This window comes from Pungitius pungitius, chromosome 20 (assembly GCF_949316345.1).
Source record: "Pungitius pungitius chromosome 20, fPunPun2.1, whole genome shotgun sequence".
Classification (NCBI taxonomy): domain Eukaryota; kingdom Metazoa; phylum Chordata; class Actinopteri; order Perciformes; family Gasterosteidae; genus Pungitius; species Pungitius pungitius.
The window spans coordinates 5,151,702-5,178,771 of record NC_084919.1 but is presented as its reverse complement, the minus strand read 5'-3'; the positions used below and the strand labels follow the sequence as shown (position 1 = coordinate 5,178,771).

Genomic DNA, 27,070 nt, shown 5'->3' with positions numbered 1-27,070 from the left:
TAGTTTGCTGGTCGCCGTGACCTCTAATGACCTGTAGTCACCTGCTGTCTGCGCCCAATGAGGAAGATCTCTGGAACCAGCTGCCATCAATCTCCCTCATTTGCAGCCAAACTACTGTTTACTCTAAAGTGAGTTAGCTTGTGATGTCAATGAACAAAGTAAACAAAGTCAACGTGCTCCTTGCAGCTTCATTTAGCGCATTGTTTCAAGTTAGTGTGTGCAACGTTACTTTTACGTTTAACCGCTCTCTGCAGCAGGAAATGGTTTTCAGGGAAAGAACGACTAGCGACTCAAGAACTCAAGGACTTAGAGCCTCTGTGAGAGTTTAGGGGTGTCCCACTGTCACACCGTTAGGAGGAGGGAACATGTGTGTTCAGTCTGTCATATTACAATACACACAAATATAGGAGACAGGGATCAGAGATCGAACAAAAAAAAAGAAAGAAAAAAGACATTTAAAGAGATAAATGTACTAGTTTAATCATCAAATATTTAAGATTAATACCCGTAATTGCAGATCCTATTTATTTGAGTTGTCATGGTGATGGCATATGTTGCTGTCCCATTTGTATCTACGTCATTGCAAGCCCTTACGGAGTCTCACGCAGTCCGTAGGTCCCTGAGGGTTCAGGGCTTGGCGGTGGTTTTGGGCCACAGATATCCTTCTCAACACTCTGTCATGCCTTTGCAAAAACAGTCTCAAGACACAGAAGGTGATATGCATTGTTTCTTTATTTCATAAAGAGAAATGGTGTCTAGACAAAAAAGTCATTTATATAACACTAGCAATTGAAATTCATGAAAATGGGGTTTGCACAATACCGTATTTACAATGGTTGTTAAGTCATTTAATTAATTAGGGTCATGTAGCATTTAAAATGATAAAGGTAAGAACTCTTAGTAGAGAATAAGCAAATAACAGCTATTTCAAATTGACAATATTAACACAAAACAGTCAGCTAGAAAAATGAAAGAAAAAAAAAACAACCACTTGAACTACGAGCTTTTAAGAGCTATTACATTAAAAAAAGAAGCACCAAAAACTACTAATACAATAATCCATATAATCTGTGTAAAAAGCATGTAGAAAAAACACCTGATGCAGTTTGCTGATACAGTCATTGACCAGTTATGAGAGGTATGAAGGATTTCACAGGTAGATAAGTGTGAGAAAGTCCGCACTGGTGACTTGGGGATGGGGGCCCAGGCCCCTGCATACACTCACTTCACTTGAATGTGAACTATGGCCTCTGCAAGTTCTAAGGCAAATATCGGAGGTGCACTTGTATCCAAATAATGCTGGCCCAATCCCGAGAGCTTGTCTGTCTCTAAACACAACAACCAAGAACCAGTTCAATTTAACCGAGCAATTTTTAAATGGAACAAAAATGTATTTAACATGAAATGACACCTATTTGTAAACATTTTCCTGTTTTTTTTAAAGTTTACTCGATGATCTCAGGCTCCGCATTTAACCAAGATGGCGGATCTTCTTCTTTTTGATACAGTTGAGCAATCTGTGAAAGAAGGCATGTTTTTGTTCATATTATATAATAGAACAACCTTTGGAGTTGAAAAGCCAGTGTTTTTGTTTCAGAGAAGCAGCAGCAACAAAAGTTTAACAGACAAATACACTGCAAAAAGGTACGTGCATTCTATTACAGCAACTGCAATCTGCTGTAATGGCTATAACCAAAAAAGGAACCTGGAGGACGACATTTCAGGTGTTAGTACTGTTGCATCATTTCAAAGCTGCACTAATCAATATTTGTATTGAAAGAAACAGGTTGCCCACAGCAACCAACTGCTCATTTCTGCAGAGCTGTTCGGCCTCTTCCGTTGTTTTCTACCGGCATCAATATTTTTCTCAGGAGTTGGTGGAGACCAAAACAAAGCTAAAGGAAGAGCAGATCTTGTTCAAAGTGCTCCTCTCCGTCCCCTCGAAAAAATCAATTAATGCAGCTTTAAGTAATGCTAACAAGTTATTTTTTAAGGGCAGTTTTGCTCAACTTAAACAGTCCCAAAAGTCTCCGAAGGATCGGTTCACCCTAAATGATAATGAAAAAACACCATATCATCTCAACTTTTATTGCTATCTAGCCATGCATATGGGGTTGGTTCTATTAACGAAAGTTTTCAAATTGCCTGACAAAAAAAATAGTCCGTTCACAGCAATGTGATCCAAAGTATCAGGACTCCACTTTTGTATATTTTGTAAAAAATAGAGAATTTCTTCTTCTGAGATGTGAGCTTTTCAAAGGAAATCCCTTCGCTCTGTTATGGGCAATACACCTGTACCAAATAAAAGCCAAACTCCCCGCATGACTAGACGGCACAAGACGTAGGTGAGAGCTTTTATTTCTTCACCCTGAACTGACCCTTTTTTAACAACATGTCGTAAAGGGAGGCCTCTTCAGGGCACTCTGACCTAGTCGGTGTTGAAGCATGCAACGCAGGACTCGGAGAGCTTAGAGCTCTAGACGAAAAGCTCTTCTGAGTGCACAGAGCGATTAAAGAGCCCTCCCGAGTATCCCACCTTCATTGCTCTGCAGGTATGCAAAGGGTTTGTTATGGTAAATTAACAACATTCCATAGCTTTAGGAGAAATGATGATATATGCAACAATAAGAACATGGTCGTCGTGGTATTGTCAGGAAATCTTGGGAGACACCCAGGGGCAAGAGCTTTGCTACAACACACATTCGTCTTCCTCGATTCACCATCAAGAGTATGAAAATGTACGCAAATAGAAAAAATAGTTGCATAACGTGTGCAGAAAAAACGCTTCCGTGGTGTAGATCGATCCACTTTAGTTTTTTGGCAAGAACTTGGATCTTCACACAGAAAAAACCCCACCGGTCAATGTAGAACAGCTACTGCTCTGCGCTGTGTACTGTGTGTGAGTGGGTTGTATGAATACCTCTGTGTGTGTGTGTGTGTGCTGTATGGGTCTTTTTACCTGTCGTTTAAGAATTTAAAAATATACTTAGTCCTTTCGGCTGCATAACAGAATCAGTCTCACACGAGACGTCAAAATTGAAACCACATCTTTAAAGTTAAACATTAATTAAAGTCAAGGGGAAAACAATTCCAAACCTTTCATTCAGACTATATATAGCCCCAATTCCTGAATTATTTGGCCGACAATTTGGCTGGTATCTTTTGTGCCATGTATTCGTCATGCCCCCGTGTACAGTAAAGTAAACTTCAAAATCACATCTCTCTATTTTTTCAGAAAGAGAGTAAAGAAAACATGACAATGAGATGACCCAGATGTACAGATGCTAGCAAAGCAGCCATATTAGCTTCTGTTCTCAAACGGAAGCCCGCAAGGCTTAATTGATTCCGCTTGTCTTGCCTGTTTATACATAGAAATTCATCAAAAGAAGAAAAGAAAAGTCCGGAAGGAGCTTACGTGGCATGAACCAGAGCAACTAACTAGGCCTACGGCTACAGGCATCATGCATGCACGTCACACTGGCCGATGCTCAAACAAATGCACAGTTAGGGCAAAAAAAAAAATCGTAATATGATTGTTACTCAATCATTCGGACAACACATACACTGCTTCCACGTCAAATTACATCCGAGTTAGCTTATTCAATTCCTAAAGAAAGACAAGTATAAGATGTGAACACTCTTACACTGAAACATTAGCTTCTTTTGACGTTTAGGGTTTCAGAACACGGTCACTACATAAGAGACATTTTTATGTAATATCCACGAGACGTTTCTTCCTCGAATTGCCAATGTAAGTGCTCCAGTCTGAGACTTTTTAAGGGGTCCGACACAAGGACGAAGACGCCCTGTTGAAGTGCTAAATGGCTCTGAGCGCTCGGGGGGCCCCCGGAAAAACAAAGTGCCTCATTTAATAAATCAATATTTTATGCTCATTTTTTTTTTCGGGACGTAATTGTGAAAGCACCCCTCACTTATAGGTTGGCTGCGCTTTTCTTCCAAGAGTGTAAACACAAATAGCGTATTGAAATACTGACAAAATGACAATTTTGTCCAAACAACACAAGGCAGAACTCTGTTTTTTTTCACATTTAAAGAAGAGTCTTGAATGTCACACTCTTAAACATGCAGGGGGCTCCAGAATGTACACGTGTTGACGGGTGTGTCTGTGTGTGCTGCACGTGTGTGTTTTGTATGAGTGTGTGGTCGGTTTCCTGAGTATTAGAACGCCCGCCTTGATGGGTGGGGCCGTTCGTTAGGCAGGACAGGAAACAGCAAAGAAGCAACAATTCTCGCCCCCCCCCCCCCCCCCCCCAAAAAAAAGAAAAAGGTGCTCGATAAAACCCCGTGGAACAAAAACAAAAAAAAATCAAAGAAACATCTGAGCTTCTATCTGTACAAAACCACTGTTACAGTCATCATGCTCCATACTATGTACATTTCTGCCCATTAAGCACTTGAAAGTCACCGGTACAACATCCAAATACAATGGTATTGCTGATGAGTGGCTAGTAAAAAAATTGCCATTAAACCGTCTGCAAAAAAAACAAACAAAAAGAAAGCCTTTTTCCTTTCAATTCAGTGCTGAGGAAGGCAAAGGAGGAATGTTTTCGGTTTCAGCCTGTACAAAGTTCTCCCCGCGCCAAAATACAAATGCCAGACACGTGGAGAGCTTTTTGTGTATTTGTTTTCTGTTTTGTTTTTTGCATATGAATATTATACCGTCTGGCTGCATCTGGATCTGTGTGTGTGTGTGTGTGTGTGTGTGTGCAGAAGCTGAGTTCTCATGTTACATGAATTAGGTTGAACATTCAAAGGATTCCATTCATTTTTGTTTTTTCGTCGTCGTTGTTGTTGTTGCTGCTTTTTCCTGAGTTTGAATTGCTGTGACGAAAAGGGCCACTGAGATATAGCGAAAGTAGAAACCAAGAGAGAGAGAGAGAGATAGAATCGAGACAGGGAGAGGTAGAGAAGATCGAGTGGGAGGGAGAGGGGAGGGGAGGGGGAGGACAGGGGGGGGGATGTTAGAGGTGAAAGAGAGAAGGCAGGAGCAGAGATACTGTCGGTACACAATAGAAACACAAAGAGAGCTGCTGTTTAGGTCCGATGAGGTTTGACTTTGAGTTGTGACTCGCGCAGAGCGAGGTCCCCCCGCTGCGCAGGGGGCGAGAATAGCACCATTGTACGTGTTTTGGTGAGAAGTTCCCACTCCGTCATGGTAAGAGGAGAATACCTGGAGAACAGTATTGCTGCTGTTAAGACAACTTTAGTGTCGACCGTTGTGTGAAAAAAAAGAAAAAAAAAAAAAAAAAGACAGCACAAAAAGACATAAATAAAAAACAAAGCTTGTTTTTTTTTTTTCAGTGAACACTGGCAGAGGCTGTTTCAGCAACCCCCGAGAAAGAGAGAGGGGGGGGGTTTGTCAGAGTAAACTTAAATAATAATATAAAATATATATATATATATAGACGTACAACGACACGGAGAACCGCCGCTACTTAGTCCGTCCTTGGCTGCTCGTCAGTTGTGCATTTGTCAGTCATTTCCTGGCAAAAATCCACCGTCACCGCCTGGTTGGATTTTCCCACGGACAGCCCCGACTTTGTGAACAGGCCGGCGTCGTCCCCGTCGACCGCCCCGTTCCTGGCGCTCGGGTCGGGCTCGCCCTCCGGGGGGCCGCCGGGCGACCCGTGCAGGCCGGGCTCCGGCGTGGCCGAGGCCGAGCGGCCGGTGAGGTCGATGCTCGCGGCGTTGTTGTTGGCGGCGGCGGCGGGGGAGTTGTTGGTGGCGGCGTTGGCGGGCTTGGCCTCGTGGCCGGGCCGCAGCACGGGGCAGTAGTGGTGCAGGGACTGGACCTGCTCGGGGCTCAGCTGGACGTCCCGGCACACCTCCTGCGACAGGCAGGAGAAGTTCTCCCACAGCTCACCCATGCACGCCTTCAGCTGGTTCCTCTCGGTCAGCAGCTTCTCCTTCTCGCACACCTGGACACACACACACACACACACAGAGAAGAAGACGGCTTCGATTTTAGTCCAGGTGAAGTAGACATTATAGAGTCTTAGCTTCTGTAACGGTTACATTGGAGAGAGAAACAGTGAGGGGTGTAAACGCTTCATCTCTACCTTCTGCCCGTTGTCCTCCTCTCGCTGTAACAGGTGAGGAATGTGTGTGTGTGTGTGTGTCTGCGTGTGTGTTTGTAGCAAACGGACCTACGTAGCGGCATTTGGCATATGTAACCGCTCTGGGTAATTCCTAGCCATCACTGGTGCGTCTACTAGAAGCTGACAACATTGTGTAAAGGAGGCTACATAGAAACAAATCTGTTACTGTATCATGTGCATCATTTTGTTGCCGCAAAACAACCGTGGAAGTGAGGCAGAGAGTCGGAGAGAAAAGCGCCGGTTTGGAGTTTGGGCGGGAACGGGTTTCAAAAGATTTCCTATGTCATGGGTGGATATTTAGATGATCACGTGGATGTGGCGTGGGAGACTTCTCTTTGAGTCACACATGAAAGCAGTGAATAAAACACATGGCGTGATGCTCCCTGGGCCAGGCCCTTCCAGGCTTTCCATCCGCTCATGGTGGTGGATGAGAAGTGTCCCGGCTTCCAATGGGGGGCCTCGATGGAGATCGGAGGGCAGCGGGCGACTCACCAGTTTCCTGATCTCGCACTCCAGGTTCATGATGCAGTCGAGCTTCCTCTTGCGGCAGCGCTGCGCCGCGATGCGGTTCTTGCTCCGTCGGCGCACGTCGTGGATGAACTCCAGCTGCTCCGAGGTCAGTTTGTGCATTTTTACCAACATCTGGAAGTCGTTCCGTGGAAGATTCGTGATTTGATCGACGGGAAAAGGGAGCTTCACCTGCGACAAAGGGAGAGAAAAGACCAGACATTATGTCTCCCTAATGTAAGTTTATTTTGTTATCAAGTATTAATTAAGGTTGCGTAAAATAAGCGGCCGTGTGCAACTCAGTGCATTCAGGCCCGTAGACGTGGTCAAGGCAGCTTGCTGAAGTTCATACGGAGCATCAGAATGTGGAAGAAGGGGATTTAAGTTTCTTTGAACGTGGCAGGGTTGTTGGTGCTGGACGGGCTGGTCAGAAACTGCTGATCTACTGGGATTCTGACACACAAAGATCTCAAGAGTTTACGGAGAAAGGCCTAAAAAGAATCCCTTGCATCGCGATACCCTTTCACAGCGAGGCAGCCCCTAAGCTCCACCACCAGATGGCAAAAGAGCGCTGCTCAGTGAGCCTCCGCCTTGCGTCTCCCACGCAGCACATCCCCAAGCAGCGGGGGAAAGGTGATCCCAGAAAGAAGTCCCTTTCCATCAGTCCCTAAGCAGCAGGATAGATGCCAGTATGACAGATTGAGGGGGTTGGGGGCCAGTGACTCGTCGACGTGATCCAAGTCGGTGTCAGATCATTCGGCGAGTGGGGGGGGGGGGGGCATGAATATCCACGCCTGAAACTATCGGCGTCCTCTGTGGGCCCGGGGAACAAAGGAATTAGCGGTAAAACACGCGGCAGCAATTTGGACCAAAAATTTTCAGGAATGAAAAGAAAAGCCGCGTGGTTTCTCTCCCTGACACGACACCACATCGAGTGTTTATTCACACATTCGGAGAGCAACAATGAGACGGGCCCCCCCCCCCCCCCGCCCTCAGGTGATGGCAAACCTTGTGATAAGCACATCACGGCCAGATCCACCACCGGCGGTATCAGCGTGCACCAGGGATCCGCGGCTTTAGGCGGCGAGCGACGCTGCAGAGGCACAACAAAGGGCCAGAGGAAAAACAGCCGGGGGAGAACTTGGCAGGGATGACAGGAGCAGCGACCCCCCCCCCCCCCCCCCCCCCCCCCCCCCCACCCCCCTCGCTCTGAGGAGTGCAGGAAGTCAAACAAAAGAGAACGAGGAGCACGACTCCCTGCTCCGCTTGTACCTGGCTTGGGTACAGGAGGCCGGGGAGAGAGAGGGGGGGTGAGGGGGCAGATGCTCCCCCGGAGACCCTGAACTCGCTCGGGCCGAGCTGGCAGGCAGCTTTCTTTTTTTTTTTCCCCGCCAGGCGGAACGCGGCCCTGTGGCGGCCCTGTGGCGTCACCTGGTCTAAGCGGCGCTCTCCGGGGGATGAAGCAAGGTGCCTACTCATGACAGAATTCAAATTACTACTCAGCGAGGAGCAAATCTAGGTGTCAATCTCTCCCCGAGTGGAGCAAGCGGCTCGAGTTTCCTCATTAGGGAGCGCGGCCCCCCGCTTCTCATCTCAGCCTGACATCTGCATGCAGACACATGAATAAAGTAACGACCCCAGCTTCCAAGGCAACCCTCGGCTTCGCGCTGCTCTGCCAGGGCGTGACAGGCGGAGGAAGGGGGGGGGGGGGCGGAGGCTGTAAAACATCAGCGCGGGCTGCCAGCTCTAAGTAAAAGCAGCAGATGGGGGGTGGGGGAGGTTGGGGGGGGAATGATGACTCTATTTGATATCAGGTAGCCTAGATTGGTTTGGATGGGATCTGAAGGCAAAACCCCGGGGCTTGGAAACACAAAAGGGGGAAGGAGACGCCGCGACCTTGCGATGGTTTCTCCCTCCCTCTCCCCTCCTCCCCCTCATCATCCACCAGCCGCCGGTACGCAAGGGACGGCTATATTTAAACCGATCCACCGCGAAGACCCAGTTAGGCAGCGAGGCTGGGGGACGACAGAGTGCACTTCCACGCCGGTAGGTGAATTCACGGCCAAGTGTTGGGGATTTGCATTTCTCTCCGGTCCTCCTCCATCCCCCTCGTGTACGCGCCACTCTCTCTCTCTTTTGCTTTTTTTGGCGGTAAAGTAGGGCTCAACTGACTGATCAGGACCCGACACTGCGCCAGTAGTAAAGTTGGGCTTTAAACTTTTGAAATTTCACCCATTCGGCAATGAGGTTATAAAGGGGGGGGGGGGGGGGGGGGGGGCAGGTAGTCTGTCCACTGGTGCTCTCTGTCTGCAGGTGCTGAGCGCCGTATTTTTTCCACACTTTCTTAAGGAGGACGGGGGCCCCGCTGATATAAAGGTAGGGGACAGGTATAACGAAAGTAATATTGCACGTTGATCTTCTCATTCTCGGTCACACAAACTCATGCCAATAAAGCCATTTCTCAATTTTTCACATGAAACTACTAAAATAATTGCAGCACTTTAGTAAAATGATCCAATCCAATCCTGTCAGATCTGGTCAATTTAAGCTTATTGTAACTTAGGCTATTTCCTGAAATAAATGTCCCACCTCTACCAGTCTGCGTTGATAAGACGCCTTTATTCTTGAAGCAACTCTCAGCAACAAAGCCTCTGATGCTCCTTACTTTACTGCAGGAGCAGCTGCAGTTCGCACCAAAGCACCGGCTGCCAAGCTGCAGCAACGTGGCCAAAATCAACACCAGACTGATGCACATTACCACTGTGAACCCGAGTTGTACGTCTGCCCCAGCCGGCCCTTAGGGCCCGCGTATCGTACTGTACGTCAGCAGCCCAGGGATCTACACTCCATCTCGATCACAAACTACTCACACACACACACACACCACCCTCGCCTTCTGCACACACTACCAAAAATATTTCCTCCGTTTGGTTTCTATATTTGTCTCGCTCCAGAGCAGCACAGCGTACCCTCCGGGTCGATTTGGGGGGTAATGAAGAGGCACTGTGTCTCATGTCTTTGATACTACAGTATTTTCTTTTTGTAAAGGCATCAAGCTGGATAAATATAGATTTCAAAGTAAAACACTTGAGCACACCTCTTTCTCATATGAATAAGCCTCCCTCTGCGTACACCGTAGGCTAAAAAGTAAGGCCTCCTGTACCACAAGAAAGCCTCTTTGTGGATGAAATGGATGCATTTATTAAATTACCATAGTGTTCAAAAATGAAAGCGGAAAATCACTGGAAAGCAGCTATTTTATGCTTATCATTATTATTGAATAGGAATAAAATCGGTGAGCAGCTCCACAGCTAACATATGTATGGCAAATTGGAGCAAAGCTACATCGTATCTAGAGTAACAGCAAAGGTTTTCTGGCAATGTGCAAAAGTAGCAGAACTGATATTAAGGCTTGGGCACTTCCTGTCACTCGGTCATTCCATTTCATGGTTGGCCTGATCCAAAAAAAGACAATGTGCTGATGTACCAGGACTACTTCCTCATTCCTTCCTCCCACTCGCTCTGAGATCAATATTTTCACTGCTGTGGTCGAACGATACGCGAGAATGACCTCAACGCCTACGCTGCAACTGGGGAGCTGGAGCTCTGAGAGAGAGAGAGAGAGAGAGACAGAGAGATAGAAGAGAAGTAGAGAGAGAAGGGTGGAGACGGTGTTGTGTAGAGATGCAGGATTTATTCTCAGCCGACATGGCGGTGGCCGCAGTGGCCACTCGAAAAGTGTGAAAGCGACAGTAGGAGAGTAATTAACGCAGTGGTGTCGGTTACACAACAATATCCAGCCTATGTTTGCTGAAATGATGTAGAAAGGAGCCCTGCGCGCTGCTTATAAAGGATGCTGACTGGAGAACTTTTCTTATTGCTATTTAGTGCTGCAGGGACAAACGTACTTGTGTGGGTCAAGCACAAAGTCCGGATGTCCCCGGTGTCCCTGGTTGCAGAAAATAAGATCTGTGTTGTGAGGCGAGAAATGAAAACCCTTTCCGTGATTTTTGCAGCATGCAACCGCACAAAGCAAAAAGCACAAGGCTATAATTGGATTCCAGATTTAATTTGGCAATGGGGATGAGAGCAAATGTCAAAACAAAGTATAATAGAATTACAGCAGCTTCTTAAAGCTATTGAACTGACTTGGTAATGTCACACAGTGTTGACTGCCTTCGTAACACAAGCTAACTTGCAAAAAACATGTTTTATTGCTAATGAACTAACATTTGAGGATCAACAATGCGATGATGTAAACAAAGAGATGAAGTGTAATATCAGCACAAGGTTGGCAGATATTAGCTGGCCATCATAAGCTCCTCGTCATATTTGCCTCGCAACATCTGTCTCTGAGTAATCGTGATCTCAACCAGTCAAGAGTCACACTGTCCCCGCACGGATTCCCCGACATCATTATGTCAACTTTTATTTCTGTTTTTTAGTAATCCTACCCTGGTAGGAGCTTCAAAATTTTCCAAAAAATGTCTGTTTACAAGACTTCCTCATTGCTGTTGCACGGTAGGTAGCAGGATACATAACGGCTGTCAGAACAGGTGAGACCGTGCCGAGTCACATCTAAAGCACCAGTGAGACCACACATCCAAACCCCGGGAGGTGCATAATCTGGGTCCAATTTGTCATTTGTTACAGAGACACATTGTAATCGTCTTTCGATAGCTCCGGCTTCGCAACCCGACCGCCACCAACACTTTCACCGACTCGGGCCCCCGATCGGGATCCACTGTGCTCGCCCTGCGGTCCCGGGGGCCTGCAGCTTTGCTTGGGAAGTACCGCTCTGCGACCTCTGCTGCAAAAGGCTGCTCTCACAAACGCTGGGGAAACACTCATTCATGAAGGAGCTCATCAACGGCCCTCGATAGCGACTGGGAAGCTGGCAGATAACCCTGTGTGAGTCAATGGAGATTTGACAAGAGGATATGGTGTGGAGCAGTTGGTGCGCCATCAATGGGTGACATACACAAACAGTCCTACGCATACGCACGCAAAGCCAATGACAAAGAGGACTGAAATATTTCACTGTCATTTTTGGGCTGCTCTCCCGGGCTTGATAGCTTAGCGCTGTGAATCAATCCCACAAAATTTACTGCAGCACATTCGGCGAGCCACGAACCCATGAATCTAACGGCGGAGAGCATTTTGTGCCACGGGGGTCATAATTACACGTTACCGCTGAGCCTCTTTATCTCACAGCTCTGAGCGGCAGAACTGAATTCATTCCCCGGAAAAGCGAAACCCTGTCATGTAGCTCCAACCCTTGCAACACACCGACTAGTTCTTTGAATCTGATCACCATGGCAACACACCATTCTCTCTATCTCCCTCGCGCCCTTTTTTTCTGCTTCCCTCCGAAGACTCAAAGGCAATGCGCCGCGTGTGGTGTCACAGGAGTTGAGATCGCCTTGCGGTGAGTTGCAGCCAAAAGGTTATGAGTTCACGCTCCGCAACAGCCAACGTGTGATATCACAGTCGAGAGAGAGAGAGACAAACAGCAACGACATCAGTAAACTGAGTGTGGCATTGTATCATTTATTTCAAAAGCCTTTCAAATTCCATTTTGGAGAGTTTTTATCCTTCACTAACAACACGCGGCAGGGAAAGAACTGAGCAATTAATTGTCAATTGATATAAATCCCTTCCACTTTCACCCCATGTGGGAATTCTGCCCAGTTTGATATTATTACAACAGTGCTGCGCTCCACCTCTGTAATTTGGGGGGGGGATCTTACCCAACAACAACAGTCTGCGGGGGATTGGAAAGAAGCTGATCAAAGCATCGGCTATTCATCCTACGCTACAGTCCTGCCGCTTTGCCCACTTACTGCAATGGCCAAAGTCCATCGGCGCTGTAACGGAATAGCCTCGATCGCTCTTTGACGCACTGCGCGCCTTCACTGCGCCCGGGTGTCGCCGCTAATTGCCGACGTGGATCAGAAATGTCAGCAGTTGGGCTAGGCTTCACTGAGACGGGGCATTTATGCATATTTATAAGGGCGGATTATAGATGTCGGCGGTTGGCACCGGCAGGGAGGAGCCGGAGCGAATCACTTCAACGCCCTGCAGCGCCCCCTTCACACACGCACGCGGCTTCCACCTACCTACGGCGATTAACCTATCAGCGTCTCGGGAGACGCCGCCGCGGCCTCCTGCGTTTAAGGCTGTCCTGGTGCATTTGCGCTCACGTATTTAAACTCATTACACAGATCTCCAGCAGTGCATAAAGCAGATTAATAATATCAAAGCGCATCTGTGCCCTTTGGTGATGCTGTGAATCTCGTTGTGAACAGACCCGCTTCAATTACACGATGATTTAATGACTGCTAATGCAGACCCGGAGAGCAGGGCACTGCAAAGTAATTAGCCACGGTGGGATTGAGTGGAACAGTGTGGCACACGCCGGAGACGGCGTTTTACACTCACCTCTGGTCCCCGGTCTTGCACGTTGCAGGACTCGCTGTCCCCCTCTGAGAAGGAGCCCGACTCGTCGCTGGAGTTGGTGCCGTAGGACTGCTCACATTTGATCTTGGGCCGCACCTGGTTGTAAAGGCCGTCCCCGGCCACGCTCTGCTCCTGCTGGTCCACGTTGAGGCAGCGCGCCACGTTGGAGCACGGCGAGGAGGAGAACTCGAACTGGGGCAGGCTGCAGGGGGATCCCCCGCTGCCGTCCTCCGCGTAGGAGTACGAAGAGCAGGAGCTGGAAGTCCTGGTGCGCGTCTCACAGGGCGGCGAGCGCGGGCACACTTTGATTGGCACTGGGCAGCTGGTGTTGGGTCGTGGACGGCACAAGAGCGGGGGCTCGGTGGAGGCGGTGGTGGGAGGATAGGTCTGGGAGGTGGGGAGGGACTGGCTGGCCCCCGCCCACAGGCCCTTTGCCATGTGCTCAGAGAGCTCCATCTCCAAAGTGTTCCCACCGGGGTAGGAATGTGCTGGGGTTCCCAGTCGGTCGCAGGCCCCTGAGGAAAATATGACACTACGGCGATCAAGCTCAGCTTCCTGTTTGCACACCCCGTCGCAGGAGGCGGACTTGAGGGACAACCCTGCAGGGAAATCGTTCATGTCCTTTGGGGATGTCACGGACAGACACAGCTCCCCAGTGAAAGGCATGAAGTCTTTTTTGTGATCTTCCTGAGAGTTTCCATTGTCCTGGGGGCAGGCAAGTCTGTTGGCGAATAGCTGCTGTGATGCGTCGGGCAGACTGGGCAGGTCCGCCCCTTTCTTGAAGAAGGCTCGGAGGCAGGAAGGGGACTTGGTTCTCTTGTTTTTTTCCACAGATACGGGGCTGTCCATCTCCATGGCCGTCTCGCCGTCTTTATCCCTGACTTCCTGCCCATCCCCTGACAGGCACAATGAGACGGCCTCTCCCTCCGCCTGCGATTCCACTTTGATCTGTGCCAAAGGCAGCCTACCCTGACCCGGAGCTGACCCAGAGCTAACACTGCTCTCCTTTAATGTGCTTGGAAAACCTGAGGTACTGGTGTGTGAGGAGTTGTCATTATTGTGCTTGTTGCAGGCCCACTGGTATTTCCTGTACTTGGGGCATCGGGGCAGGTCTGACGCTCCGTGTCGATCAAAGTCCAGCCGGCCGTCCGTGAAGCTGCTGGGAATGGCGATGGCTAGCCGCTCGTCGTCGGGGTGCCCAAAGGAGGTGATGGCGTCGGCACAGCGCCTCGCCTTCGGGGAGGCGGGCCTCTCCGCCTCCGACTGCATGCTCTCGTCCTCAGAGTTGTTCGCCTCCGTCGCCACCTTGTGGCAGAGCAGCACGCTGTCCTCCTCGCTGCGCAGCTGAGCTTCCAGGAAGCGAAAGCAGGAGTCCTCCAGGTTGTGCATGCGCAGGAATTCGGCACAGCGGATGACCTCCTGGATGTTTTCTCTGCTGAGTAACAGCTTAGCGGTGTAGGCAAACTGCAACAATGGAGCGAATCCCCTGGCAGTGACCTGCAAAAAGAAAACAGGGAAATTGCCAGCATTACGATCAGCACAGCTATTGTTCAGAGCACCTGGAGTGTGGTGAGATGACCCGACAACCCCGACGACCATAAGCAAAGTGTGAAGTGGCGTTTCGTCTTTTCATCTGGTCAGCACTGAACTGTCTGTGTGGCTGTGAATAAGATCTGGTGTTTTGGGACGGTTGGCAGGTTGTGTGTCCACCCTCACGTTCAGCAACAACAACCTGTGGGACATTCCAGCAGTCTACCACTGTCTGCTCTGTGGTTATATTGTTAGTTTCGCCTACACCCACTCATGTCCCTGCTTTGAATTTCTGATCCCAAGTGCTGCTTTATATTCACACACGTGTTCACTGTTGAATCTATGATCTATGCACAATATGCAGTCCTAACCGGAGGACCAAGTGCTAGTTATTCTTGCAAAAGACTGAATTTGAGTATCAGCAGCAAGCGATTTGAGAGCCAAAGAATCATCAAACACCGGGATGAATCTCCACCACACATTGGATGCCAGCTTTTGGAACTTGAGAGTCCACTACTTTTGATGCCCAGACCCAATGATTTGGACCTCTAGTTAGCTCTGCTTTGATTACCCCTTGGAGGTGTGCCACTGAGTGTGTCCAGCAGCACACTAGTACTGTAGGTGTCCCGATGAGCAGCCTCGCGTCCTGCGTGAGCGCTCGCCGTCGTCTGGCTCATGTGCCGTAAAGCCTAATGGTTCGTGAGACCTCGGCTTATCCCCGTCGCGGCCAGGTGGCGTGGGATGACAGAGGGAAGCCTTCCATTAGGACTTAATGCCACATGATTGGGTAAACTCCTGAGCCTGCAGAAGTCCGGGCCGCCCTCTGGCCCGCTGTTGTCAGTGAGCTCACAGACCGGAGAAAGGAGCCAGAGGAGCCCGGCTTTTAACACCAGGCTTGTCCGCTGTTTGGAGATCAGCGGGTGGTTGCGTTCGCCACTTTACTCGGACTCTGGCAACCAATCCCCGCCGCTTTATCCCGGCTCACTCCCCTTGTGACAAACACATTAGCGTTAGGCGCTGTGGGATTTAATCATCCCGGCATGAAGGAGGAAAGAAAGGTGCACTCGCAAACACAAAACGAGGCCCGCTCGCTTTGGATCGGTTTGCGGCCATTGTTTTGCTCTACAAGGCACCTTTTCAAAGGCCGGGGGGGGGGGAGGGGGATGTGGAGTTTACCTTACAAGCCTTAACGAAGGGCTCGCAGATGTAGAGGATGCGTGGCACAATGTGGTTTTAATGAGCCCAGTGTTTACTGATTGTTTCGCAGTCCTTTGTTGTGGGGAGTGTGTGGTGGGGGGGGGGGGGGGGGGGGGGAGCGGAGGGAGATGTAACAAGAAGACGAATTACCCTAGGTGGAATGGTGTAAACTGTGTGAGCACCGCGGCGGCTTCCAGAGTTCCAGCGGTCTCTGCCAGACGCAGCAGTGAAAAAGGATTTTCCCTCTTTAGTAATAACACTTCAAAAACCACAGAATCCGTGCTGTGGATTTTTCCGCCTGGAAAAAACAACTAAGCAGTATGCACGAGGAAACACAAAAATGTCGGGGGAAAAATAGCTTGAGGTCATCGGAGGGAGTCTAAGAATGTGTTTAATGATGCGGCTTGCTGGAGTTTCAGGAAGATGAATAAGAATTTGCGAATTTGGTTTTTTGTCAGGGTTGAGAGGTCTGCACCATCTTTCATTGACTGATTTACTTGTTCAGCAGGTGTGAGATTGGAGATAATATTTCCAAGAGTCTCAGCTCTCCACAGCACAAGCGAGGATACGTGTGTGCCTATTTAAATGGAACATGACCTGTGATTAAAGACAGGGATTTTGCGATTAAAGTGCAGATATGAGAAATAGAGATTTAAATAGTAAAAAGACCAACTTTGATCTTTAGCTAAACTACATGATCTGCGAGGTAACCGCGTGGTCGCTGTGGTTTTATTGCCTTGGTCATAAATACTCTCAAAAATACCCCAATCAATCGGTAGACTGCCCCAGGTGGGTCCTGGTTACTAGAATCCCCAAATTCCAACACGCTTCGAGCTTAGCTTTGTTACGTAAATACTGTACTTTACCATTGAGGGTTATGTGATTAGATTGGTTATGTTAATCGATGAACATACTTCTTTGAGCCCAAATGATGAGCAATGGAGACCATAAACTCATGTTTACAATGTTCACTGAGGTAATAAATCAAACATGTGGTCGGGGCATTTTTTTTATAATCTGTATCTTCTATACAATCTTTACAACCATTAGAAAGAAACCCTCCCCCATTGGCTTCACTTTTCAGCGCAGGTTGCCGCCCGGGTCAGTGTAACTTCCACCTCGCTCTTTCTTTCATGAACCCCTGTTGATTATTAGAAGAGTGCCTCTTGAAAAGCTATAAATAAATGTGTTTGTTGCAGTCTGAAGTCAAGTGAGGTGCAGCTGTCGTATCTTTCATTACGTCTTCCAACTGGCTCGCGACAGCTCAACGTATTTCCCAGATGGGCTTGTGACCTTCTTGTCTACACTGCCAATACAGCGGCATTTATTCAAACGTGCTGCTTACGAGACATGGAAATTCCCACACATTTGAAAAAAATGTGATTAAGACATTTGTTTTAATTTCCGCACGTTCGCTGAATTGCTTTTTTTTCTGTGACATGGCGACTGACAGACAAATGTTTGCCACGTAAAGACATGGTAGCAGCACCAGCCTTAACAGATGGGTGATATGTTAAATACACATCTGTTTGCAAACAGTGTGCAATGTGTGACGGGGACCCACTGCGAATGTTTTAACATAAGAGCATTATTGGTTTCTGCATCCTCCTTGTGTTGAACCCACCAACAGTCTTTGTTAAGAATAAGCTGCTTACTCCATATCGATGAGCGGGGGGGGGGGTATACGTGCGTATGCGATGGTAAGTGGGTGGGTGGGGTTTTTGTCCGACTGTCGGGGATTGGGGGAGGTAGGGGGGGGGTAGAGGCTTTAAGTGAACTATCAACTGACTCATTCACAACACTGCTCAGGACACACGCACACACGTAGACTCACATTTCTGTACTCACCGCTAAAACTGACCCGACTGAACCTGAATAATGTGATCTGTCAACAATATTGTCTTAAACTGTAGTGAATTCCATATTTCCATTTCTGGATGAAAGAGGAAGCCCAGACTTAAGATATCAACATTTTGTATCAAGTTTACTTTTTCCAGTCTTTTTGAACGTTCGACATATTAAAATCATATTATAATTCCAACAGAAAACCCAACGGTTTAAGTCAGGTCAGTTCAATCAGCGACTGTGTTAAAAGTGACTTTCTGTGTGACATTCAGCCCGAATGCATCCGTGCAGAAAAACAATGACGAGTGTGTGTTCTAAATTGATTGACACCTACATATTCTGCCAGTGTTTCCCCAACAGTTGCCGTCACCCTTGGCAACAGCGACCACATTCTGCCGTGAGTCACCAGTCAACAGGATCACTCTTTATACCCAAACGCCTCTATTGCGGCGAGATAATAAAAACGCGTCGTATACCGCCGGACTGGCCAGACAGAGGCGCTCATCTTTAAAAACTGAGAGTCCATGACATGCACAGAAACAAAGCGCAAACCTGCTTGTGCCTGTGGCCTCTCTGCTCTCACACACACACACACACACACACACACACACACACACACACATCTACTGTAGACCTGGCAATGCCGACTGCGACGTTGAGGCCACGGCGGCTAAAATGAGGCCGGCCAGCTGCATCCATCCAGGGCTGCTGATAAACAGCAAAGCTTCAGGAGGAAAAGTGCTGAGCGTACCAGGGATCTATTTTCAGCCGGCATCAGCAGCTGCCGCCTGCGGGAGCGCATCTTTGCGTGCACCCTGCGCCATGCATGTGCGATTACTCCACAACGGTGCAGCCGGCACAGCGGCCCTAACGAAGGAGGGCGCACGGTGAGCGACACAGGATGGGAGGGACGCTGATACGCGCGTTGTTTCCAGGTCGCTAGCTGTACGCAACACTCGCGTACGTGTTAAGACAAAGGGACAAATTCATCAACATGACAGATTGGGGGCTGTTTTGTGTCTGGAGTGCACAGACGATACCATTGCAGGGCAGGAAATCACAGGCAGCAGCCAATCAAGGACCACGGACTATTTGCATGACATTTTCAGGAAGCCGGCCAAAAATCCTTTGATAAACACACTGAGCAATACCGCCCCACCCCCCCCCCCCCCCCCCCCGTTTCCTGTCTAAATCACTTCCCACCTTGCCCTCACCTAGCCCGTCCTCCTCTCCCAGACATTGCCCTTTTCGTCTCCGCGGAGGAGAGGGCTGATTTATGGAAATGCACCACCGCAAATTCCCTCATGTCATGCATGCTAATGTGGACATGGCATTGCATGGCAATGGAGCGCGGGGGGGGGGAATGACTCCATCGCCATTGGACGGAACGGCCCACGCTTCGGCGTCAGACGTGCTGAGTAACCTGACATGGACCTCTGTGTTCTCAGACAAAGCAATAACAAGTCCTGACTAACGGCACTGATGCAGACCAAACAGGCGCTGCACTGTACGCTGTCGGGACGCCGTCGTGGGTTAAGCCGTGTGTCGGGACAAAGGACAGAACCCGGCCCAGAGTCAGGTCCAAGTACCCATCGCTAACAGCTTGCATTACAGTACTAGGTACGGTGGTGACGCATGAGGTAGTGTGATGCGCTGGGAGCCACAAGGCTGGTGGTTCAAATCCCGGCTGCCCCATGTCCCGTGTCGAAGTGTCCCTGAGACAAGACATCCAACCACTAATTGCTCCTCAGGCAAAATGTAAAGATACATACAATTCATCATCATGCTTGGATATGGTTAAAGCTGCACAGCGACTGGTTAGGATCAGGCAAACAAAACTATACACCTATACCTATACCTATACATATTTTTGAAAAGTAAAATATCTTGCCCCTCATATGTGGTTTTTCAGTACAGCTAAACTATTAATTTCACTGCATTCAAAATTATAGCTAATTTAAAAAACAGACACAACCCATGTAACTTGTAACTCAACTTAATACTATAATACTGAATAGAAAAAAGGTCTATAGGTCTAAAAGTCTATAAACACTGTAATTAGTCCACGTTACAACATTAATGTACAGTTTTACATTTTCATATTGGCCTGCAGTTAAATAAGTGAGCCATCACTGTAAAAAGCACAATGAAAATGTTTTCACTGTGATGCTGAGAGATTTGGAACGTAAGGAAAGTGTCATCCTCACTGAGGGCACAAGCTCAGACGCTCCTGGTGCTGAGCTGCGGGTGGGTAAAACCTCCCCCTCACAGTGGATTAAACCAGATAGTGTACATCCTAATCCTCTCCCAATGCAGCTTACTGTACAGGCCAGACACTGGGGAGGTCATGACCCCACCTCTAGCCTATATAAGACACTAGTGTGTTTGGGCTGTTTGTCGCTATGTTTAACCAAGGAGAATAACACGCGCTGGGCTACTCCCATCCTCAGTGTCCAGCCACGCTTTGTGTGTGGCAGGTTTATTTCAGCCCAAGCTGCTGAAAGTCTGTGTGCAGGGGATTTTAACCCCTTTTAAATTTTTTTGTATTAAACCTCCAGATACCGGATTTGGAGGTTACACACGAAGACACACCCAGCGGCCTTTCACACTCAAACAAAGACACGGCATCTTCCCTGTCAGCTCACGACACGAGATGTGTCCTCTGCTTTGGCAGAGGAAAAGAGACCACCCGCTGGACCGAGGAGGTGGGGGGGGGGGGCGGGGGGTGTTGGGTATTAGTGCCAGTGCTGCCGATGCAGCTCATCGCTCTTCTCGCCACTGCCTCCTCCCCCTTCATCTTCCGCCGCCCAACCCCCCACGTTTTAAAGGAAGGCAGAGCTCTGTGCTCGGTCCCCGGCTCTCACCATCTGTCCGATAGGCTGTATTTCAGCGATAGTGTCGTAGCCAGGCACTCGCTGTGAGGCTCCATCAGATTAGCCGGTATTTTGCAAGAGTTGAGTACTAATCAACTGCTTGGCCTGAGACGGGGAAGACGGATGTCACTCATCAGCCCCACTAAACCACAACAAGAGCATTACATTCGTCCGTCTCTGGTCTGCATGTCAAGCAAATAGTTTTTAGTCACTTCACAAGGAGCCTGAAGTCCAATAAGTTCTCAAACCCAGACAACAAAATAGGTCCTTGGGCAAAGGCTTTCAAGACAATATATGTCTAATTTTTTTTTCTGAACTGACACCTTTATGGCTCAGGTTTAGTTATATATAGGTGGCAAGATCTGCTGGGCTCAGGTTATGACAAGATCACGCTGGTTTTTAAAAAGGAACTGGTGCTGTAAACTTGATCTCTGTTGTCAGTTGGCGCCAAACCAATGTTTCTCAACTAGCTGTTGCCTCCGCAATGAGACAATACCAGATCTACGGGTAGAACAGCATGGATTCTTCGAGCCATGTTGTGGTCTCCAGTGGATGGTTACGAGAGGACTTTTTCCTCCACTGACATCAATGTTATCTCCTTTCCAAAAGAGATATGTTGCAATCGAGGTGGCACCCTTCAGTTATCAGGTGCCTTAAAGCTGCTTTATTTTTAATGGCCAGCAGGAAGCAACTACTTTGGTTGCAAAATGAGAGCCATGAGAATATGACCCCCCTTCGTAGAATAGATACCTTACACTTTGCTACCACGACATTGCTCATCTTTTCATGGAAGTTAATTGTGAAATGTTGTTTACCTAAAAATACATTTGTACTTGACACCACCCTCGCGTTTCACTTCTGGTTAATAAAGACGACCACGGCGACTTGTCCACTTGTTATAAACAAGTATATTCACGCAGTCCAAAGGATACATTCATATCCCACCCTATACCTTATAGTTGTTTGCACTCTCTGTTGACCTAATCCATCTTTGTCTTGGAAATCTTAATCTTTGCACCAGTGTGTTCAGACCTCAAACAGCTCAGATCGAATGCATAACACCAGCCAGGTTTGCCAAAGACATCCCGCTGTCTTGTCTCTCCTCCCTCTCTCATCTTTCCCGTCCACTGACTTAGTGGTTGGCTTAATGGGGTTCCACATGTCATAATCCTGAGTGTTTTTTGGCTCTCAAGTGTGGAGAGCCAAAAAAGACCTCTTAACCCTTCACCGCTAATCCTCATCATGTGCCATAACCACCATCACCATTGCTTGACCTTTAAGCAATCTATTAACAAAACAAACTTTAGTATATTTAGACCTTTTAGAATTGTGTGGTGTAAAGAACACAAGCAGCACTTCAAATTTTTACTCTTGTTAAAATAAATCACACAACATTTGCAACACACTGCCGGTGGATACGCTGAACTCAGATCTGTGTGTGTGTGTGTGTGTGTGTGTGTGTTTGCTTTCTTTCAAGATGAAAACTGTGCAGTGTTCCCTGGCCCGTGACTAAGGAAAGAACTGAAAAACAGGAGGTGGTTTGAGGTCTGTGAACCAGCGCTCTGCTGAATAACAGTGCTGCTTTTTCACCCAGAATAAAAATGAAGAAATGGAAGCACTGATGATGCACAACATTCTGGAGCCCTCCACCATCCCTGCAAGGGTCTAAAATCAATCATTCGGCCAGACAGCAAACTAAATGTAAGGCGTGCAAAAAAGTGGCCCACTGTTGGAATGACGACGTCATCTGCTTATTTAACCACTGCAATAAATTAGGTTTCTGCTAGAGCTTAGGAGAGTATCATCAGGCTCTCTGCATCGGCCTCTTGTACAGGTGACAGCCATGAGTAACTCTACGGAGGTCTTTTGTGTCATAGTGATGACCGCTCCCCTCCAGTGGAGGGCTCTCTTTAAAAGAAAAAAGGAAAAATTCTTTGTGGCACACTGATTCTTATGAATCCCCCTTTGTTCTGACGCTCACAAAAACCATGATACAGGGAAACACTGTGTGTGTGTGTGTGTGTGTGTGTGCGCGCTGTGCTCTTCTGTTCCTTCCCCTCGGTCCGGACGACAGCATCGCTGAGATAAAGCTGGATTGTGTTGTTCTCATGATGTGATGGCCCAACAAAGCCCCATGATGAAACGCGCTGCCCCCTCCGCAAGCCCTCAACCACATTAGATATAGATGATGTCACTCACAGCGCCCGGCGGAGGGGGGGGCGGGGAGAAGGAGGGAGGAGCGAGGAAGGTTTGTGGGGGAGGTTGTCTTTGTTTCACATTTCCTCTGCAACAACCTCCCACTTTCTCCCCCAGTTGGGAGTCGAGGCCCATTTGAATTCTTACACATAGGTGCCGTGAGCAGAGATGCTGAAGGAAAACTCTGCGTAGATCGAGCCACGGCCTGGAGGCGGCTCCTCTGAGCCGACCCGCCCCCCCCCCCCCCCCCCCCCCCATCAGCCGAGGCAAGACGGCGTTCAGACACGTGCGTCATCCTGCTTTAGTCAGTGACCGTGAAAGCAAAGGGGGACAGACTCCTTAAAGCAACTTGTCAGGCCGCGTCAGCAAAACGACGTTCCTGCGTGATGCGACTGAGTTGTAGACAGTCAGATGCAGCATCTCCTGTGCCGTTACACACTAAGGAGATGAACACAGTAAATGAAGAGACGTGGGCAAGTTTCATTTTTTAAAGCCGTTTGTGCACAATGTGTTGCCATATTTGTAGTTATATTTTATACTACTATACTACTAGTTCACAGTATTTACTATATTTATTTCACTGCAAAGCTGCACTTATCTACATGATTAAGTATATCCAAAATATGAAGATATATAGAATAACAGTAATTAAAATGGGCTGCAGCTACAACATTTGCTTGGATATGATACATTAGTGATAATACACACATATACATTTAGCATATGCTGTTATATTAAAGGGAACATTTTGCATGAGTACTTTTGCTTTAGCATTTTTTGAGGTATTAGCATTAACAATTTTGAATGTGGGAGTTTCAATTATTATTCAATTGTGATATTAATACTTTACTAAGATCCATAAGAATTTAAAAAGAACAATAGATGAATCATTTTAGGTACTGTGCAATTACACGATTCACACGATTCATTTCCTGTCACAGTGATAATCAGGACAGTGCGTTGTTACAAATGTTAAAACTAAGACTAAGACTGACAGCACTTTTGCATTTGTTTGCGCTTTTAGATACTAGATGCTGGCCACTGGCCAACAAATCTCAGAGATCTTAGACAGCTGTTTGGGTTGTACCTGCTGCAGTAGTCGTCCAATCACAAACCACGCTGATCTAACCCTTGGGTGAAAAAAATCAAATAATGTATTTTCTTTTTAGATCTCCCCTCAAAGAGGATCAAATTGGAATCATTAAATCTGGAGAAGTTACAATACTACTGCCTGGCTAATTTTGTTCCGATGCCTTTTTGAATTCCGAGACACAGCCCAGTCGAAATAAAAATAAATGCATTTTGCATTGTGACAGAATAAAGTTTCAGTTTTGCCCCTTTAGATCAAATGATAACAATGTTTGTGGGAAATGTTGTCAAATGGAATGGATGGACATGGGAAAGAGCGCTTAGCTAAAACCATAAAAAAAGACCCCCTAGCGCCTCACACCTGAAACGCACAGCGGCTCATGCATTATTCATGAAGAAAAAGAGATGCTGCTTTGAGCATCCGGCAGCCGTTTCCCTGCAGTCCCTTCTTTGAGTTAAGGAGGAAGGGAAGAAAAAAGGAGAAGAAAAAAAAAAAAACCCCACAGATGCTCATTTCACACAAGACGACAATCTGACTCCGACTTCTCTTTCAGCCACAAAGTCGTTCGACAGGCGTTCCTTTATTGATGAGTGCCGGCCGCAGCGAGGAGCCACATCTCCACCGCACATGAGGGATTTGCCCCAGTTTTCACAGCAGCACACGTATGTGAGCCCGTGTGGGTCTGTGTGACATCAATACATCAGCGGAGTGCTTCATCGTGTGTTTCGGGGTGGGGGGGGGGGATCAGTTAAAAGCGTGAGCGCCGAGGTGAGCGGGAGTAAGGAGTCGCTAAAACCTGACGAGCGCCGAGCCCGAGGTGGCGTTATTCTCGCCGCGAAAATTGCTACCTCCTGTCGCCAACAACAGCGGCGGAGGAGGGGTGAGACAGGTGCTAATTGGTAATGGCAGCCTTATGGGCTCAATAACGCACTTTCTCACACCCTCCGCTGAATCTTTGCCCTCCAAAGAGCGGCGCGTCACATTAAAACACGGTCGTGCTGCCATCCTCTCTCACAGCAGACACTGCAGATAAAAAAAGACAAAAATGAGTGAACTCAACCAAATGTCCACCCTGAAGTGGAGAATTGGAAAGTAATAATACAAAAGTAACCTTCTCAACCACTTTCTGCTGTGCAATGGAAAAATGAGTCAAACCTTTAAATTCCAATTTGACAATGCTTCATCTGACTCACTGTACCAACGTTAGCGTGAGTGTGGGAATTATGGTCAATCAGGAAGGGCCAAGAAGTGAAAACAGGTAGAAACAAGTATTTCTAACCCAAACAACCAATGTACTCGGTGAATGGATTGCTTCTTTGTGTGATAAAAGGTTAACGTGCCATCCAAGAAACCAACTTTATGAAGGAAAACATGTTTAGGAGAGGATACCATAAGGCGACTTGATGTTTGCTTTCCACATAGGATATCCACATGGATAGGGCGCCTCGGGCCAGCGGTCCTACATGTATGCGACTAACCCCCCCCCTGAGAAAGGAGAAAATCTCTCAGGGGAACGGCGCGGCGGGTTTGATGGACGTACCTCTTCCGGAAGGCTGACGGCCAGCCCATTCTCCGCCTGGCCCACCAGCGCCTGGAGGAAGTACTCGCTGCAGGCGGCCAGCACGGACCGGTGCCCGCGGAACTCCTTGCCCTCCACCAGGACGGTCACATCGCACAGGATGTCCTGCTTCCGCTGGTCGTTGAGGCAGAGGAGGATATTGGCACAATGAACTGTCGACTCATACACATACATGGGGGCTTCAGGCTTCTCATCCACGGACATTCCGCTCACGCCCTGGAAATAGGAGCACAACAGAGGAGGGGGGAAAAGCGGGTGAGTTGCTGGAAGGGTCTGCAAGCCGGCCTCATGATTGGACACATGCAAGCCTGACTCTTTCCCGCTTCACAGAATGCTCAATGCCTCGTTCAAACAGACAGATTGAAACGGCGCTGCACCCCCCCGCTTGTGTGTGGACTCGCACAAGATATCCTTACACAAACCCGTCTGACTTTTGAGCGTCGTAAACACAGACATTCACATGGTTCCCCCAAAGCCCATTCAGATGGCATGCACAAAAAAACGGGTCATCTCGTCGACGAATGAAATCACAGAGAACACATCTCAGTTAAATGAAAGGTAACAGAGTCTAGCCTAAAAGTACCGGCTGTGTGCTGTGTGGCTGTAGAGATCCACATGTGTTTGTAATCTAAGGGGGGGGAGCTCACTGTAAAGGTATGCTGAGCAGCTTGGACACACTCAGCAAGATAACATCAGCTGGAGAGGAATGTGAATAAGTACAGGCAGCAGGTTAAGTTCGACCCAAAAACAATGGAAAAAAAAATCTACAGTTTAACCGGCCATGATATAAAAGAAATACTTTGTATTCATTTATAAAATACACGCTGACAGTCAGAAGTGGAGCCTCTCACACTCAAGGACCCTCAACAAAAGCAGAATAACGTGTGCCATTTCATAAAATCTATGCGTTTTTATTGTGTGACTTTGTCTTTTTGTCCTATTTGCAAATTAGATGTGTGTTCATGATTGAACGCAGAAGAATGTCCTCAATGATGAAAGACTTCCTTTGGGTTAGCTTAGATGACCAAGTTGAGCAAAGGCAGCTCCAGCTGACTCACACTGCGATGCATTGAAAGTGCTAATCCAGGGTTCCTGGAAAAGAGGAAGCAAAGCTACGTCCTTTAAACAGAAGACTAAAATCTCCAGTTGGTCAGCTGACAGTTTGATCCATTGTAGCATCAGTTTTTCTTCTGAAGGTAATTTATTCTGTGGAAAATTCTGGATTTCAGAAGAACAATTTCTGAGGAAAGATAACACAAGGGTCTACTATGTGTGTGTGCGAAGCATGTAGCTGGGATTGTCAAACTGATTCAGATGCTTGATTGAAAGAGGGTGATTGAAACAGAAGACGTTGTGATGAATATTCTGAGAAATTAAATAAACAGTAAACCCTAGAAGCATTTACTATGCGACCTATTAAGTGATACAATGGATTGTGTAAAGTGTCCTGTGTATATGTAGGGCATTGCCGGTGCAATTTGCAAATGCATCAAGGCCTACGTGACCTATTTCTGACCTCAGGTCTATGATGAAACTGATTTTGGGGGGAAGTTGAGATGACTTTTTAGAACATTATGCATGTGCCTAGAAGAAGGGGTTATGTTCGATGTCTCATCAACGTCGGAGAGTGCAACGTACGACAAAATAAACACCTGATGCGAGCATATGCATCGTG

The 27,070-nt window shown here is 47.8% G+C and overlaps 1 protein-coding gene across 2 annotated transcripts in view; it reads right to left on the bottom strand.

The window, feature by feature from the left end:
* Positions 1–714: 714 nt before the first annotated feature.
* bach2b (BTB and CNC homology 1, basic leucine zipper transcription factor 2b) overlaps positions 715–27,070 on the bottom strand; it is a 68,296-nt gene continuing 41,940 nt past the window's right edge. For both annotated transcript variants that reach the window (XM_037449286.2, XM_037449285.2), the window contains 4 exons: positions 25,357–25,611; positions 13,068–14,582; positions 6,612–6,818; positions 715–5,939 (listed from right to left, as the gene is read on the bottom strand). In XM_037449286.2, the coding sequence (XP_037305183.2) occupies positions 5,457–5,939; positions 6,612–6,818; positions 13,068–14,582; positions 25,357–25,599 (2,448 nt within the window). In that variant the 5' untranslated portion in view covers positions 25,600–25,611 and the 3' untranslated portion in view covers positions 715–5,456. The remainder of the gene's footprint in view (positions 5,940–6,611; positions 6,819–13,067; positions 14,583–25,356; positions 25,612–27,070) is intronic.